Here is a 15,565-nt window from a genome sequence, read left to right as displayed (position 1 = left end):
ATGAAGTCTCCACAGAGCACCATGATGGCCTGATGCTGATATCCTGTCTGGGATGGTACCCAGACAGAACGATACTGGGATGATATTCTCTTTCATGTGGGAGAGATGGAAAAGAATCTGCATGTGAAATGAAGACCCTGTGTCTCTTAACTGTAGATGGAAACTAAAAGAAGGGCAAGAGAGACCTTTCCAGTGTTTCATTCTCCATTTCCTTCTGTGTGTTTAGAGCAAAGCAGAGAACCCTTTCTGGGAATGCCCCTAGCAGGGACTCCTGCTCCTGTTAAAAGGAAAAAGTCCACTAAACTCATTGGGAAGCTGACACACGAAGGTAAGATACATAAACTGCATATATAAGAACTGTTTGGCTTTCAACCCAGATTTCAGCCTTTAAAATCTCACACCCTATCCGGCTGAGCTCCCAGAGAAAGACATGCAGCGAACATACCAGGAGGCAGGGCCCCCGTTACAAAAGCTCAGCCTCTAATGACATCATATTTTGTAATTTTCTTTTCAAAAGTGTTGTATACACACTCAGGTCAAACTCTAGTCTGGATTACGCTTTGTAAACCAGCCTTCTCCTGTGGTATTAATCTGGATGCATACCAGTGTGAATGGAAAGATAATATGATCATTTAAAGATATCAACATTGCAGTGCCTAGTTATGTTCTTTGTTGATCTTTTCTCTCATCACCTTTGTCTTTGATTTGTTTTTCCTCTGTGTGAGAGAATTCCTTTGATTCCAGCACTCACCAGCGGGAAAAGTCAAATTTTCTCAGTGGGGCTAATATAGCAGGAGGGATGTAACCTGGGATACTTTTCTTTCTACAGAATACATGCGTATAGGGTGAGCTTTAATCAGCTGTGATATCCTCATCTTCTCTCTACTTTTGACAGCATGGCGCATACCTGCAGCGATTTTGAGCAGGAACAATTCAGTGCTGTCACTTTCTTCAGTGCCCTAAAAGGGCTCTATAAACTTCTTTGCTAGGGTATATGTCCCTAAATCCTGTATTCAAGTAAACAAGCAATTAAAAATCAAATAATCAGTAAAAGGGCATTTCCTCCTGTGCTGGAGAATACTGCTATATGGAATTGGCTTGCTAAAAGAAAGAGTTTCTCCAGAAAAAAAAAAAAAAGAAATGAAAATAAACGAAAATGAATATGTTGATACTAATTTCATACCAGACTAAGAATGGAGATTCATTCTCTGTTGTACATGAGAAGTAGAGGTGGGTAAGTGGTCTTATCCTTGCTTGATATGGAAAAAAAAAACCTAAGAAAAGTTGCTTGTTTCTGAATAACAAAAAACTTTAACTTCATTTCTGCAAGGTTTTTACACTGAAAATATTTGAATGCCTTGTTTTRATGGTGAATTGGTGGGACAAAATTCTATGGAAAGGCAGTTGTCCAGTAACAGGAGTATTAACAATTGAAGAGAACTCCAACCCCTTTTCCCTTTAAAAATTCCACTTAAAACAAGCAAAAAGATATAATAACATTACATTTTGCCATGGCTTCAGGATAATACTTAAACCAAGGCACCCCAGGGTTGTCTTTGCTTATTATTTGTCAGCACTATCCAAAGAGCTGACTGCCACTCACCTAACTCCAGAAGAAGGGAGTATAGGATGGTAACCAGGCAAGCCAGTGGTGCATTTTGAGGCAATACTACACAATCCCACTGCTCTGACTRAGGTATTTCAGATGTGGGATTCATGCATCCAGCTCCACCCTTACATAACTCCTATCTGTGCAGATTTGCCTCGACTGCAATCCAGAGTAAATTGCACCCATCTATATCCAAACTGTCATCACTGTAAGAAATTTGGTGCATAGGTTACTTCCTAAAAAATTTTAATTAGAAGAGAATTTGGCTGCTTTGAAGGCCCTGATGCTGGGAAGCAATGGGCAAGAGATCTGGACYAGAGCACTTCCTGAAGTGTCCCATCTGATATGTTTTGTAGCCATGCCACAGGAGGTGTCCAAACTGAATCTGGGGAAGAAGATCAGCATTCCCCGAGATGTGATGCTAGAAGAGCTTTCTCTCCTCACTAACAAAGGATCCAAGATGTTCAAATTACGTCAGCTGAGGGTGGAGAAGTTCATTTATGAGAATAACCCCGATGCCTTCATCGACAATTCTGTGGTAGGTTGGAGATTAAAACTGAAAAGTTGCTCCATACATCCAGGGGGAGCAGAAATGAAGGGTGCCTAAATCTCCCCTGGCCTTGGAGAGAGAAGGACACCCCTCTGGGAGAGTGTGTGTGTGTGTGTGTGTGTGTGTGTGTGTGTGTTGAGGTTCCACTGCCGAAGTAGTGCAGAGAAAAGACAAGATTACATGAGTTTAATTTCGATTTGGCAGCAGCATTCGTTTCCTTTGGGGAACACTTGGTATCACTGATGGAGAAGCATCAGAAAATGCAGTACTGAGTGAAGAGGGAGGACTGTATGATCGCAAATGTTCAGAGCTGCACAGGGCATGACTAATTGTTGTTGTACCAGTTCCACTTCTTTTATAAGAAGGAAATGACCCATTCAGACCTGACTTCAGCTCCAGTTGACACAGTTCTGTTTTTAGCCTAGGATATACTTTTATTCTTTTTTCTGGGCACAGTCCTCTGCTCATTTCTGCAAGAAGTTCCATAAATGAAAAATTGGACAAAAACCTCTACTGACACTGCAATACCTTCAGTTTATTTGCTAGAAGCCACGTTTGTTTTTTGCTAGTGTATTTTCCTGTCAAATATGGTGTATAAAGTCAGACATTCATTTTTCCCCCTTTTCCACCAGTAAATTTTGTTATTTAACCTTTGAACTAAGGCTTCTCTCTTCAGTTAGGTGATTGGAATAAGGTCTTTTGAAAATATTTACACTTTTACAAACAAAACTTTCCTTTTACATGATTGTCAGGAGTTCAGAAAACAAATAGAAAAGGTCTCAGGATTGTAGGCGTTCTAACTCAACATCTTCTCTTCTATTTGTTCTTTAAACTTTATTTGCTGTCATTTTATCCCTTTATGGCATCTATTTTCCAGTCCAAGGAAATTCAAGGAAAAAAAAGTCAAGCTGAAGAAAATGTTCTGCTAAACAAAAATGCCCTATTTTTTAGCCCTCTAATATTTTCAAAAGGAACACAAAATAAGTCTTTCTAGTTCACTTGTAGAAATGACAATTTGGGAAGCAGGATGTGGAAATATGCTGAAAAAGATAAGATGTCGTTAAAATGACAACAGTAGGTCATATTACAGATCAGGGATGACAGACCAGATACAGCAAATATATCTGATACTGTTGGACTTTGGGCAGTTTCATCATTTCCATGCCTCAAGCTGTTTATCTCTTCAATGAGCTATCCCCCAGAAAATATGTGAGAGAGGTGTTCAACCTTTGGGCTCTTCAGACTGAAAATCCTAGTGAAATGCAAATGTTATTATAAATACTCAGCTCTAAGAGCTCCCAAAATGTACAAAGCCCAGGTTTGTACATCAGAAATCTGAAGATTGCAGTGGGGATCATAGGCAGAGTGAGAAAATAAAGGAAATAAAAAGGCTGAAGTCCAAACTTCCAAAAATGCAAAGGTGTCACTTATGGRTGTCCAACCAAAGAAATACAAAGCGAACAAATTGTGATGAACAGGCTCCAAACTGGACTTGCAGAAACAGAGAGGCCCCAAAGTCTTAACTGAGACACTGGGTCTCCAAGACAGATTACAAAGGCTGGTAACAATCATTTCTTTTCTCAAGCTGTCTTTCCTACTCTATTGTGTTTTATTCATCAAAACCTGAGAATCGCTCCAKACACTTTCTGCAGTGAATCTCTCCCTTTATTCTGGAAGATCCTGTTCTTTGAGCAAGACTGTAGGATACTTTGCCGTGAAGAAATGAATTTGAGGGTTTGGAGAAGGCCCTAACAAATCTAGCATTTTCTGTGTGGCTTTGCTATATGGTAACGATGGCAGGGTCTCCAAACAGCAGCTCATACTCTGCTTTAAAATGCTCCAATGTTTCACTTGCAGGTCTATCTTTTCTCCATGTTTGTGGTACAGATAACATCAGTTAATGCAGGATCTCCATTGGTTAGTGCAGGAAGAGCTTGGTCTGCTGTACTGCCCTTGCTCGGGGCCAGGTTAGCAGGACCACAGACATAACTGTTACCACGTGCTGGTTGCCCGGTGTGCTCTGTCCAAGGACTCTGCCGGGCTGCATCCACTGCCTCTGTGGATAACTGTTCTTGTCACCACAGCCGGCACGAATTAGCACTTTTGCTGGCAACCAGAGCAGCGAGAGGAACAGCTGAGCGATCGCAGCAACTGAACCATCTTCTTGGAAAGCTGGTTGTTCTCGGGCAGGTAACAGCAGCAGATCGGTGGCCTCACTGTTATCTTCCAAACTATCAGGACAGCACTTGACTCCAGCACAAAATCAACTTCATCAAAGAGGCCTTTTGATTGCAATATTTGCTTAGCTCTTTGTTCCTTTCCATTCTTCTCCCTGGCTCTGCTCAGAGGATGATGCAGAAAGGGAGGCTTAAATGAAAGGGAAGTGCAGGAGGAAGCTAATGGCAGAGYAGAAAATTTCTACTGCTGTTTCCAGTTACTCGCTTCTTCCAGTTAATTTTCACATCCTTTGCTCCCCGCCCCAAAGAAGCACTTGTGCCTTTGAGACTGTGGGACACTGGAGGGATTTAAAGCTGGTGGGCTGTTTTCTGCTTTTACATCATGGATTTCTTAGCTGTCTTAGAAAATTCTCAGGACAAACTTAGCMAAAGAGGACAAGAAAGGACTGAGATGGAGTATAGATAGATTGTTTCTTTTTCCAAATCAAAAAAAAATTGAACAGCAAGGTAATGTAATATTAAAACAGGAAAAAGAGAAAGGTTATTAAAAATAAATCCAAACCAGATAAGAGCTCCCAGAATAGCCTGTGCTGGAGCCATAAACCTTCCACAAAAGGGAGAAGATCTCAGTAGTCCCATGTCATCRATCCACCCTCCTGCTTTCCTCCTACTCTTCCCCCTCCCAAACAACCACATTGGACGATCAGATCACTCTCCTTACTTGTAGCAGAGAAAACCTATACATTGTGTGTGCATGAATGAGATGGCCCCACGCAAAAGAGAGAACCTGTGACTCTCATTACTGCTATGGCTCCGTCCATCCAGTTAAAGGCAAAGGAGCTAAATCCAGAATCAAAAGGACTGAACATTCCCAACCTGAGCGCAATGAAATGCACTACTCGCTGTCTAGCGGTCTTCAGTATTGTCTCTCTTCCCTTGCAAATATACAGTACAAGGAGACGTTTTCAGGGAGGGCTGAGTTTGACACTTTTAGCACACTGATAACCTGCCAAGTGAGGAGAGTTCATGAGATGTCCTCCCTGTTTGGTGTCACGCTGGAGAAGCTGTGCTCTGCTGGGCTCTGGCTAGTGAGAATAAATCAGACCCCAGGATGTGCCACTGATTTGCAGGAACTGTGGTACTCTACATGTCTCAGAGGGTATTATCAACCCCCCTAGGGAGCTGCGAGATGCAATTTATTACTGTTTAAAGACTATTATGAAATCCTATCTGCTATGTGCTGTATTACTGTAGCATCTGATCAACCATAGCAGGAAGGAAATTACTACACTAATTCTACAGAGTGAAACTGAACCATGTAGATCAATTAATTGTCCAGTATTGCAGAGATGGTTTGGGTATTATCTCTGGGTCTCTGAAATCCTGCTTTGCTGTTTAGCAATTAGATCAGCAGTTCACAGACCTTTTCTCCACTTGATAATGATGCATTTGTTTGGCCTGAAATATGTCAAGATCATGTGAAACTGAATGTTTCTTAGCTTTACAACCCTACTCATTATTGCCRTAACTCCACTCATGGTCCAACCCCTGCTTTGGGAAACCTCTGTGCAAGATCTTCCTGCCTATCATTACATAATGAAAGTGCTCAAAAACAAAAACATGGTTATGCTTTTCTGTTGCTGCTGTTAAGCTGGTTTTCATCCAGTGGGAATCCTTAAAAATAAAGTCTGTTCTGACGGTCAAAATCTGTGGCCTGATTTGAGTTACATGCAGGAAACAGTTTATAGAAAGATTTGATTTCCATCTATCTTTTTTTTTTCTTCCTGCTTTACCTACCAGATTTTAAATTAAAACCATTAGGAAGGTGGAATAACTGATATCTGAGGAGACAGTTATTAGCAGTACTACATAGAAAAGCTTGATACATTCTCAGACTAGCCAACAGGTTAAAATAAATGCAGTTCCCATGTCCTGGAAACACTTGTATGAAAGCAAGCTGAACGTGTGTTCGCAAGCARTTTCTGCTGGACTTCAGGTCAGGCGGTCCCTTCAGATCAGAATCAGAGACCAAATGTGAAACAAAACATGAGCAGTAAAAAGGGGTTAAAGAACTGGATTACCGTTCCTCTGGACAATGGCAGGAGTAAACTTGTATTTCTTTTGCTGCTGAACAAGAAGAGAACATGGAAGAGTAGGCAAAGGTGGAAGGAAGCAAATGGAAGTGGTTATGTTACAATGCCAAAACTGGTGCTTCATAACAGACAGAAGCACACAAATATCCTGCCTCAGAGTTCTTACATGCTAAATAGCCAGACGTGATATAGTTTATACAGGAAAGCGTAAGGATGGAGGAGTGGAAGATCTCATCATGCAGCTACTTGGTTCAAGGCACAAGCATGCGCTGATGGCTCTGTTTGCCCCTTAACATATCCAGCAGAAGGACAATGAAGATCACTGGAGATGGAGCTAAAGGGCAAATGTTAAGCACTATTCCTAGAAAGTCTGTTCTGCAGGGAAGATTAAACTTCTTGAACCTCTTGAAAAGGATAACCACAAGCTGAGATATGGAAGACTCAGGTTGTGACCTAAGTGGAGTTAGTCAGCTGAGATGAAAACCTTCTAATGAAATAAGACCTGCTGTGCTGGAGCTGGATTGGTGTAGAAGAGCTAGAGTCCCACCTATATCCAAAACAAGCTAGAAGTGAACATGAAGTCTGATGCCTTCTTGCTCAAGAAGTGATTGGTGTGGAAACAAGAATGACAGAGAAGGGCCATTGTTTCTCCACAGTAGTTTTGATGGAGCACTGTGAGAAAACTTCGGACTGAACAGCGGCAGAGATTCAATTTCTTTCATCAAAAAGAGAATGCTACAAGGATGATATAAAGTATACAAATGAGATGATACATAATTTTTGTGTAGTATTAGATGAAAATTCTCATTTAGACTGGTAAATTCAGGCATAGAAGTGGAAAATGATTTGCCCAAGATTAAATAACAAGTCAGGAGTAGAGCTGGGAATAGAAAACAAGAGCTCAAACCATTAAACTATGGGACTATCCCCCTTGTGGAAGTATGATCAAAAAAAATCCATTAGCATAGGATATCTTAAAACCTAAGGTCACTTTTTATTTTCATTCTTTTTTATAAATGTGAATCATGAGTTTAAGGCTGTGCAACTTCAAATGAAGGAGGCAGGGGCACCCCTTCACCYTATTTATTTGATAAAAACAGCAGGCAGTCTTATGCAGTCATTTTTCCTCTCCTATATCTCAGTGTTTGAATTTTAAATCTCCCGTCCCACCATTAAGGAGTATTTGAGTGGCTGCTGCTGAGGGAGGGAGTCACAGTAACTTCAGAAGTGTTAGTAACCACACAGTCATCAAGCTTTTGGGAAGTTCTTCATCAGGGAGGCGGAAATAGAAACACATTTGGTGGTCTCAATCATTCTCTTKAGGGTAGAGCAAGGAGCAGAGGGGGAGCACACAGTGTCTCTTCCTGGGGACTGCCTGCAGTGACATCAGGGCCTTGAGATACTTAGAGATCCCAGCTCCATTAGTGGATCATCTTTCATCATCTATTTTTCGTGTGACACATACAGCAGCCCTAGATAATTCAGAATTCATCCAATCTAGGCTCTCAGTTTGTGGAACCAGGCTCTTGCAAAGGCTAAGGACTTCAAAGACACATGAGCCCAATTTGTTTAGCCAACCCAGAGGACTATGCATCATATGAACTTGCCACAAATGTTCTCTTGTTAGAGTGGATATAGGGATGCCCAGGGACTGAGAGCCTCCACTGCCTCCTGCAACAGGCAGACAGGGCAGACCCTACCCTGGAGGGGTGTGGGAACTGCTTTCAGGGGCCGGAGGAGAAGGGAATCTGCATCCTCAGTTGACACTCCTGGGCTTCTCTCCTGGGACTGCAAACAGGAGGGTCAGTCAAAACTATACAGGACGGTGGGTTTTGTGATGTGAATATGTATATAAGTAAAAGCTCCACATTCTGTTAGCAATGGCCCAGGTGACACGTTCCCCTCAAGTGTATACCATATTTCACTTTAAACACTCTGAACATAGGCCTGCTCTAAGTACAAGAGACGTGGCTGCATTTACCCAGCTTTGGCTACATCCAGGCTCCTGCTTGAGGCTGCCCTTCCTGAGCTCTGCTCTCTTGGAGTGAGCTGGTGTGAATCCAGCAAGGTTCAAGATTTCAAAAAGATGAACCAGCCTTTGCCTCCTGTTATAGAAAAAGGAGATTCCCCTGTAAGTTTGAGCTCAGACAATCTATTGTGGCATTCAAAACTAATGAAAAAAGAGATTCTTATTCTAGCAGGTGAGTGGACCAGTGGTATTGTACAGAAAATGGGTCTTAACGTCTGAATGGAGAGGTCTGCTGATGTTTTCTCAGTAGGTCCGTGAAGAGCCATGAACTAGGCTGAGACCCACCAAGCTATTTTCACTTCTATCTAAATGGGATTTAAGTCTGGCTTTCCTGAGGCAAACCTTGTGTTTCAGAGAAACTTCACTCCCACTTAGTGATAAGATCACAATTTAAAATAAGATGACAAGACAACGATGACCCTTCCTGGCCACATCAAATAATGCTGTGCACAAAATCACACCAGCTCTTTTTACTGTAGTCATGTTATGCTTATGTTTCCTGATGTTTTTGAGGGAGAGTGCATGTTAGTAAGCAGAGGAAAAGAGAAATAAGCATTTGATTTGCAGGAAGGGCACACAGCGTGGGTGAAACTTGAATGAAAACAGATGGAATCCTGTTTTGAAATTACTGAGCTGTGGAGAGGCAAATAAGTAGATGCATTAACCTTGCATATAGAGTAACCTTCTGAGATGACCTCATTCTGACCCCTACACCCCCAAAAACCTTGTTTCAGTTTGCTTTTCTACCCTTACATAGCTTCTGATGCATAATTGAAAAAATCACCCTGCTAGCTCCTGTGTACAGCTTAAGCTTCATGCTCACAATCGTCTCCCTTCTCAGTGCTTCCTGACATTCAGGGGAACATTATCTCCCTGTTCCTAAAATGGGAATTCCCTACGTCCAGGAGAAGGACAGACAGTCCCTGAAGGCCCTGGGGGCACCAGCTCTGCCACTTCAGCCTGCAGCTGGCTCCAAGCCTGGGCTGCAGCCTGGTGACCTGCTGTGAAACCCTGGACACTGTTGCCGGAGACACACGGAGCAGAGAGTTAGATAATTCTGCCTTGAGCCTTGTGGGGTTTTCACGTCTCATCTATTTTTAGCTGACCAAACAGCTGGCCTTGGAAGACTGTTTACAGCCTGGAAATCTTCTTATTGCTAAACTGTACTAGGTGTAAGAGCCCTGAGAAAGCCTTAACCCTTTGAGGGCCGTGGGACTGGGACTCTGGTCTCCCATTGACTGCATGAGAAGAATTTACACAAGCACAATTGCAGCATGAGAAACCACAGATTCATTCAGCTTCAGCTGTAATTCTCTGTTACTTTTTCATGTACCTATAACCAATCATCCAGTCCAACAGGAAAGACTATATGTGATACATGCACCATGTGACTTGTGTTATACAGCCATGTGGGCTGTAATGCATGAGACATATTTTTATCTTTGATAGGAGCTCACTGGTGCCCAAAACATAAAACATTTTTCTGTAAATATTATATTGGTTTCTGTTCCACAGAATATTTATTAAAATTGCTTTGTGCAAAGATACGCCCCTGTGCTGGCACCACAGAGTCTATGATGATTTGCTCTTCCACTATGTACTGCAGGGACTGCACCCTCTAGCCTGAACTAGGGAGAACAGATGGCCTGGACAATAAGATCAGCTTTATTTTTCTGATGGATACAGCTTTCTGTCTTGCCTTGTCAGTGGTTAGATTTGGTTTGATAATGCACATATTGCTAAAAATAAAATTCCTCCTTTCTGTCATTTTCCTCTTGTGGTCTCAAGAAAGTCTTTCATGGCTGCTATCTCTTCAGTCTTTCTCAATGTGTAAATACCTCYCTCCATACAGACCTTCATGGATATGGAAAACTGATGTACTGACAGTCATCTTGCAGGGTTTTATGTTGTCACAGGTTCTGGGGCCTTATAACACTTAGCTCCCAAGCTGTAACCTACCTGACTCTGCTGGGCTATCTTAACCTTGACATGAAACACCTCCTGGTTTCTTGTCCGCTTGCTTTCCCACAGCTTAACTAATGTATCTCAATTTGGACCTCCACCTGTTCTGGCAAAGGCACTTCCTTTCCCTACCTCCTGTATTTCATACTGATCACTGCTGGAGATACTACACAGATCCCTCTCTTCCCAGCCTGATCATATAAAATGACTATGAGGTGTCCATTAAAAAGTGACCTTCAGCTGCCCTTGCTGCTTTTCCATAACTGCTCCTATATTGAATATAGGGAATAACCTATGCTAAGTTCTGTCATTGGCTTTGTAATTGAGACACAAGTCTGATAAGACCTTGGGGACTCAGGAGTGCATGTTCTAAGACCCATGCCTGCAAATATAAATGGGTTAGTGATTCCTACTTTCTGTTCTCCTGCTCTAGGATCACTTTCAGAAGTTCATCCCATCAGGAGGGCATTACAGGGGAGATGCTCACGGCTATGCCCAAGGGCGGATGGTAGGAGGAGTAACAGCAGGGCAGCATGGCTCCAGTAAGCAGCAGTATCCCCCAGTTCCTCCTAGGCCTGGAAGCAAAGGAGGCCCTGGGGACAGTGAAGGGGATCATGCTGGGGAATCGGCTGGAAGTGGTGGAGAAGGAGGCGATGGTACAGAGAAAGGCAAGTATCTCTCTGCAAGAATAAGAAATAGATAAAGCTATCAGAGCTTGGGCCAATCTTACTCTTAAGGACAGGTAAATTAATTTTGGTTAAAACCTTAATTCTTCCAAACTAAGCTCAGTTGCAAACTTTAGAAAAGTTGAATCTCCTTTGGCTTGAGAGTTTTATTTGCATGTTTGTGTGGCTTATTCACAGGCAAGAAGCAGAAATACCTGCCCTGGCTGAATCAAAGAAATTCTGGGAATTTTTGAGAACTCTTGAGCTCTTAAGGTTGATATAACAGTGCGCTGGTATTGCATGTTACACAACATGGGGATCCACCTTTTCTTCTGAAATGTTCCACACTGACCACTGCTAGAGATAGCAGTCGTAGCAGCTCTTTAGTCCATTAGTCTGATCTGACACATCAGTCTGGGTCCTAATTTCAAATCAAAATTTTCACCTAAAGGAACATCGCTTCTTGGATAATCTTCAGAAATGAACAGCAATATTTCTAAACATTATCTGGTAATCATCACTAGTCTGCTGAAGCAATATCTTTATGAGGCATAGTATTTTTCTTTAAATTAGTCCTTGCTTAATTTTATCCTCCATTTAGTTTGGCCAGAAACCTCTGGAACCAAATCCCTTGTAATAAGATCAGCCTGACATCCTCTTTTTGTCATTTTAGGCAGGTGATACTGGATTATAAATCTCTTCCTGAATATACAGAATAGTCATTTTAATGGTTCCTATGGGATTTTAACAAAAAAAGGCAAATTTGCATGGGAACTGGGCAGAGCTACATTAAATGAACAGCTACCTTAAATGACTTGTAAAATCCAAGATTTTTCATTTACATCTGGACAAATGCACATTTTGTATCAAAATCATTGTTAACATTTCTGAATATCATTGTGAAAAAGAAATTTGTGTAGACTCTGTCTTCTTATAGGTGATTTTTCTCTACTGTTATCCCTTTTCTGTGTGCAGGGAGAAGGAGGATTAACATCATCCCATAGTATTTACCGCAGAGATGGATCCCAACTGCTTTATCTTTAAACCCTAGCAATCAATTTACTTCTAAAGTACTTAGTTTACATCCTTCGCACAGAAAGGGAGGTAGTTTTGCTTGTTTTTTTTATAATGAAAATGAGGTGCTTTTGTATGTCTATAATTTTCTGAAACCAGGAAGGCCCAGGATTTGGCGAGGTTTGAAGAAAATAAGCAAGTCCAAGAAAGAAGATGTGATAAAGAATAAAGTTTCAGATAAAAGTATTAGTGTTCATACTTTGCCATTTACTTCATAAAGCCTTGTTTTCTGTGCAAACTATAGTCATGAAAGCACCAGAATGTCTACTAACTCCATTAACTTGCTATCTGACCTTATCAAACTGAAAGTCACTGGTGGGAAAGGAACACTCTGCAGCCTTAAGATTTCTGGAGGATGGGAGTCTTGAAAGTGTGCTACACATCACTACACAATCAATACTCTTATTGGCAAGATGGTATTATACACAACTGGAAAAAATGAAGCACACAGAATGAATATGCTTGTCTAAGGCCATCTGGTTAATTAATGAAGCAGCCAGAAACCAGCGTAAAATTTCTGGCAATCAAGTATTTGGTTTAACAGCAACAAAGTGCAGCTCTATCACTGACAGGGCTTTAACTTGCACAGATACCCCATCAGATTTTCAAACAACCTTTAGTCATCCTGAGGTGTTTGAGCCAGACTTCCCTCTGGCATCCTGGCTCAGGAGGGGAAAATATGAATGTCTACTCATGTAGCTACAAAGGAAATACCAACTTATAAAAATATCCACACGAGAGAGATAGCAACTTTAAAACATTCAAGAATGGACTCCTGAGAAAGTAAAGATGGTTACGGGTTGCAAATATCCTGAAATATGATGGTTAAAGGTTTTAGTYTGATCAGTTAGAGAAAAGTCAACTGCAAAGTTTGAGTCTACTTCTGGAATGTTTACAGTCAGGACTTGCTTTGGCCCATCTGATGGTGGGGTTTGGGGGGAGGGAGGGCTTACGTCTGCTATGACCAGACAGGGAAGGAAGAAGTTAATTATGAAATCAGAGAGCATTTTAGCTTGCATAAAAGCTTTCCCTGAGGTAGTGGAAGAGATGATGGGGTAAGGACATTTCTTCTTGGGGGAAGAGGTTTCTATTTGAGCAACCAGATGGAACAATGAAAAATTAGCTTTCAGATATATGCTCTAATGCAAATTCATGGATCAGTAGTTCTCAGACTGTGGTACACATACTTTTGTGGATGATCATGGAAGTGGCCCACAACACAGTCTAAGAAAAAGCTAACTGTAAATACTAAGATTTGATTTGAAAGTTGCCGGATCAGGAGACAAAGCTGTTGCCTCAACCTCAGTAGCACAATATAGAAAGGTGATGTATTTGGAGTAAGTGTTGTCTGAGCAGAGTGTTTTCCTTTCCTCTGTTTACAGATAGCAAGTCAGGAGGGAAAAAAGTCACAATCTTTAAAACTTACATCTCCCCCTGGGAACGAGCAATGGGTATCAGCCCTCAGGACAAATGTCAGTTCACGATTGACCTACTGTCATATGGTCCCAAAGCTGATCTCCCCCATTACAAGTCTTTTAATAGGTAAGCCTACCTGGATATTTAATTCAATTTACTTTGCATAAGAAACATAGCCCTAAACATCACCCCCCTGTCTTCTGTTTAAAGCAGTGTAAATAAGTTTTAGTGATATGCCATTTTGCTTATCCGTCTCCTGTGGATTCAAAGTTTGGAGGCCTACAAAAAGAAACTACATTAAGAGCTAGAGACCTGAATCTAGCTTATAGATATAAAACTTATGTAGCAGGATAACATTACTTTAATCCTATTTCTCCTTCCTTTCCTCCTATTTGATTGGGGAAGATTTGGCTTGCCACTGTTTATTACTGCAGCCATTTCAAATTCAAGAGTTCAAGAAAAATCCTTGAGATCAGAAGCCATGTACTTCACATTACTTCAGATAAGAATCAGGCTCTTCCTGACCCTTCTGATAAAAAATGAGATATAAAGATATTTCTTGTGCAGCAACAACTTTCTGTTAACCTCTGTATTTTGTTACCCGCCTCCACGGCCTCAGAACATTAGAATCCAGGACAAACCCAAAGGCCGCTCCTTTCTGCAATAACACAGCCTCTGCCTCCTATGCGCATGGGGTACCGATAGGTGTGGAAGGTGTATGGTTTGATGGAGGTTCATGCAGCAGGGCTGAAGGAAGTGCATAGGAGCAGAGAGGTGGTTTATCTTTTTTTTCACATAGGCAATATAGATGCGTATGTTCTTGGGTAGAATCTTTTGGCCAATGACACGGCAACACTGGTAAAATTTAGAGTCTTGATAGCTTTAATTTTTGATTTAGCTTCTAAATCCTATTCTTTACCTATGTCCTGTATGCTAACTCCATTTGTTCCCCTGTGCCAGGACTGCCATGCCTTATGGGGGTTATGAGAAAGCAGCCAAACGGATGACCTTCAAAGTGCCTCAGTTTGAGATTGGCCCTTTGCTTCCGGAATCTATCATGTTATATAATCAAAATATCAGCAACAGACCCTCCTTCAACAGAACCCCAATACCTTGGATGCCTTCAGGAGAATCCTCTGAGTACCATATTGAGGTCAACGTGCCGAGGAGTGGTGAAACGGAAGAGCTATAAATCCCTGGCCCCCAGGTCTTTCTTTTTTCTCAGCCCTGTCTATTTGCAAATTAATGGTAGGGAGCTGAAAAATGCAACTCTAGTCCTTCCTTTACTTTGCTYTTAACCCAGACAAGTTCCTAGTAGGTTCTAAACTTATCTTTGCTGTGGTGTTAATCCATATCAGAAACAGTTTGAGGGAAGGGAGCTTTTATTCACCAGGGCAACAAAAGGCAAAACTGGGAAGTGTTTTTCTGTTTAGAGATACTAAATGCTGCCTGTCTGCTCAATAATAAGTCTGTTTTGTCATATATTAACAAGTAATAAAGCACCAAGAGGAAAAAAGTCTGTTTTTCTCTTTTAAACAAAGTGCTGCTGAATCAGTTTGGGGATTAGTAATAACAAAAGTTTCAATCTCACAAGCAGGCTGTTAGCTTGGGAAGAAAGATCTGGGACTGATAAAGATAGTCATAAGATAGGCAGGTATAAATCAAGGTGGCCTGGATAAAGACCTCAAAGCTGATGGTGAGGAATGATGACTTTGAGAGGAATAATACATGCACTTAAAGAGGATCAAAGGTGTTACGAGAGATAAAATAGCAAGTCAGCCTGTCAATATAACAGACCTTAAACTATTTCACTGTCACCTGAGATGCCCCCATTCTCCAGAATGGGAAATAGGTGATAGCCCAAGCAATTTTTTTCATATAGACAAACCAGGAAAGGAAAAGGTTGGGAGGGAACTGAGGCACACTCAAGTGACATGACTTGCACATAGTTACAGAGCAAGAAAAACAGAAAGCCATAATTACAACAGAA

At 41.4% G+C, this 15,565-nt stretch overlaps 1 protein-coding gene across 1 annotated transcript; it reads left to right on the top strand.

Moving 5' to 3' along the window:
• Nucleotides 1–252: 252 nt before the first annotated feature.
• Nucleotides 253–14,838, top strand: MYOZ1 (myozenin 1). Its single transcript, XM_026055854.1, has 5 exons — nucleotides 253–328; nucleotides 1,966–2,147; nucleotides 10,854–11,088; nucleotides 13,542–13,701; nucleotides 14,536–14,838. The coding sequence occupies exons 1-5, from the start codon at nucleotides 253–255 to the stop codon at nucleotides 14,765–14,767; spliced, it is 885 nt and encodes a 294-aa protein (XP_025911639.1). The 3' UTR covers nucleotides 14,768–14,838.
• The last annotated feature ends 727 nt before the right edge of the window (nucleotides 14,839–15,565 follow it).

The sequence above is a fragment of the Apteryx rowi genome, unplaced genomic scaffold (genome assembly GCF_003343035.1).
Source record: "Apteryx rowi isolate R43461 unplaced genomic scaffold, aptRow1 scaffold_126, whole genome shotgun sequence".
Lineage (NCBI taxonomy): Eukaryota > Metazoa > Chordata > Aves > Apterygiformes > Apterygidae > Apteryx > Apteryx rowi.
This window is presented reverse-complemented; position numbering and strand designations above follow the sequence as displayed.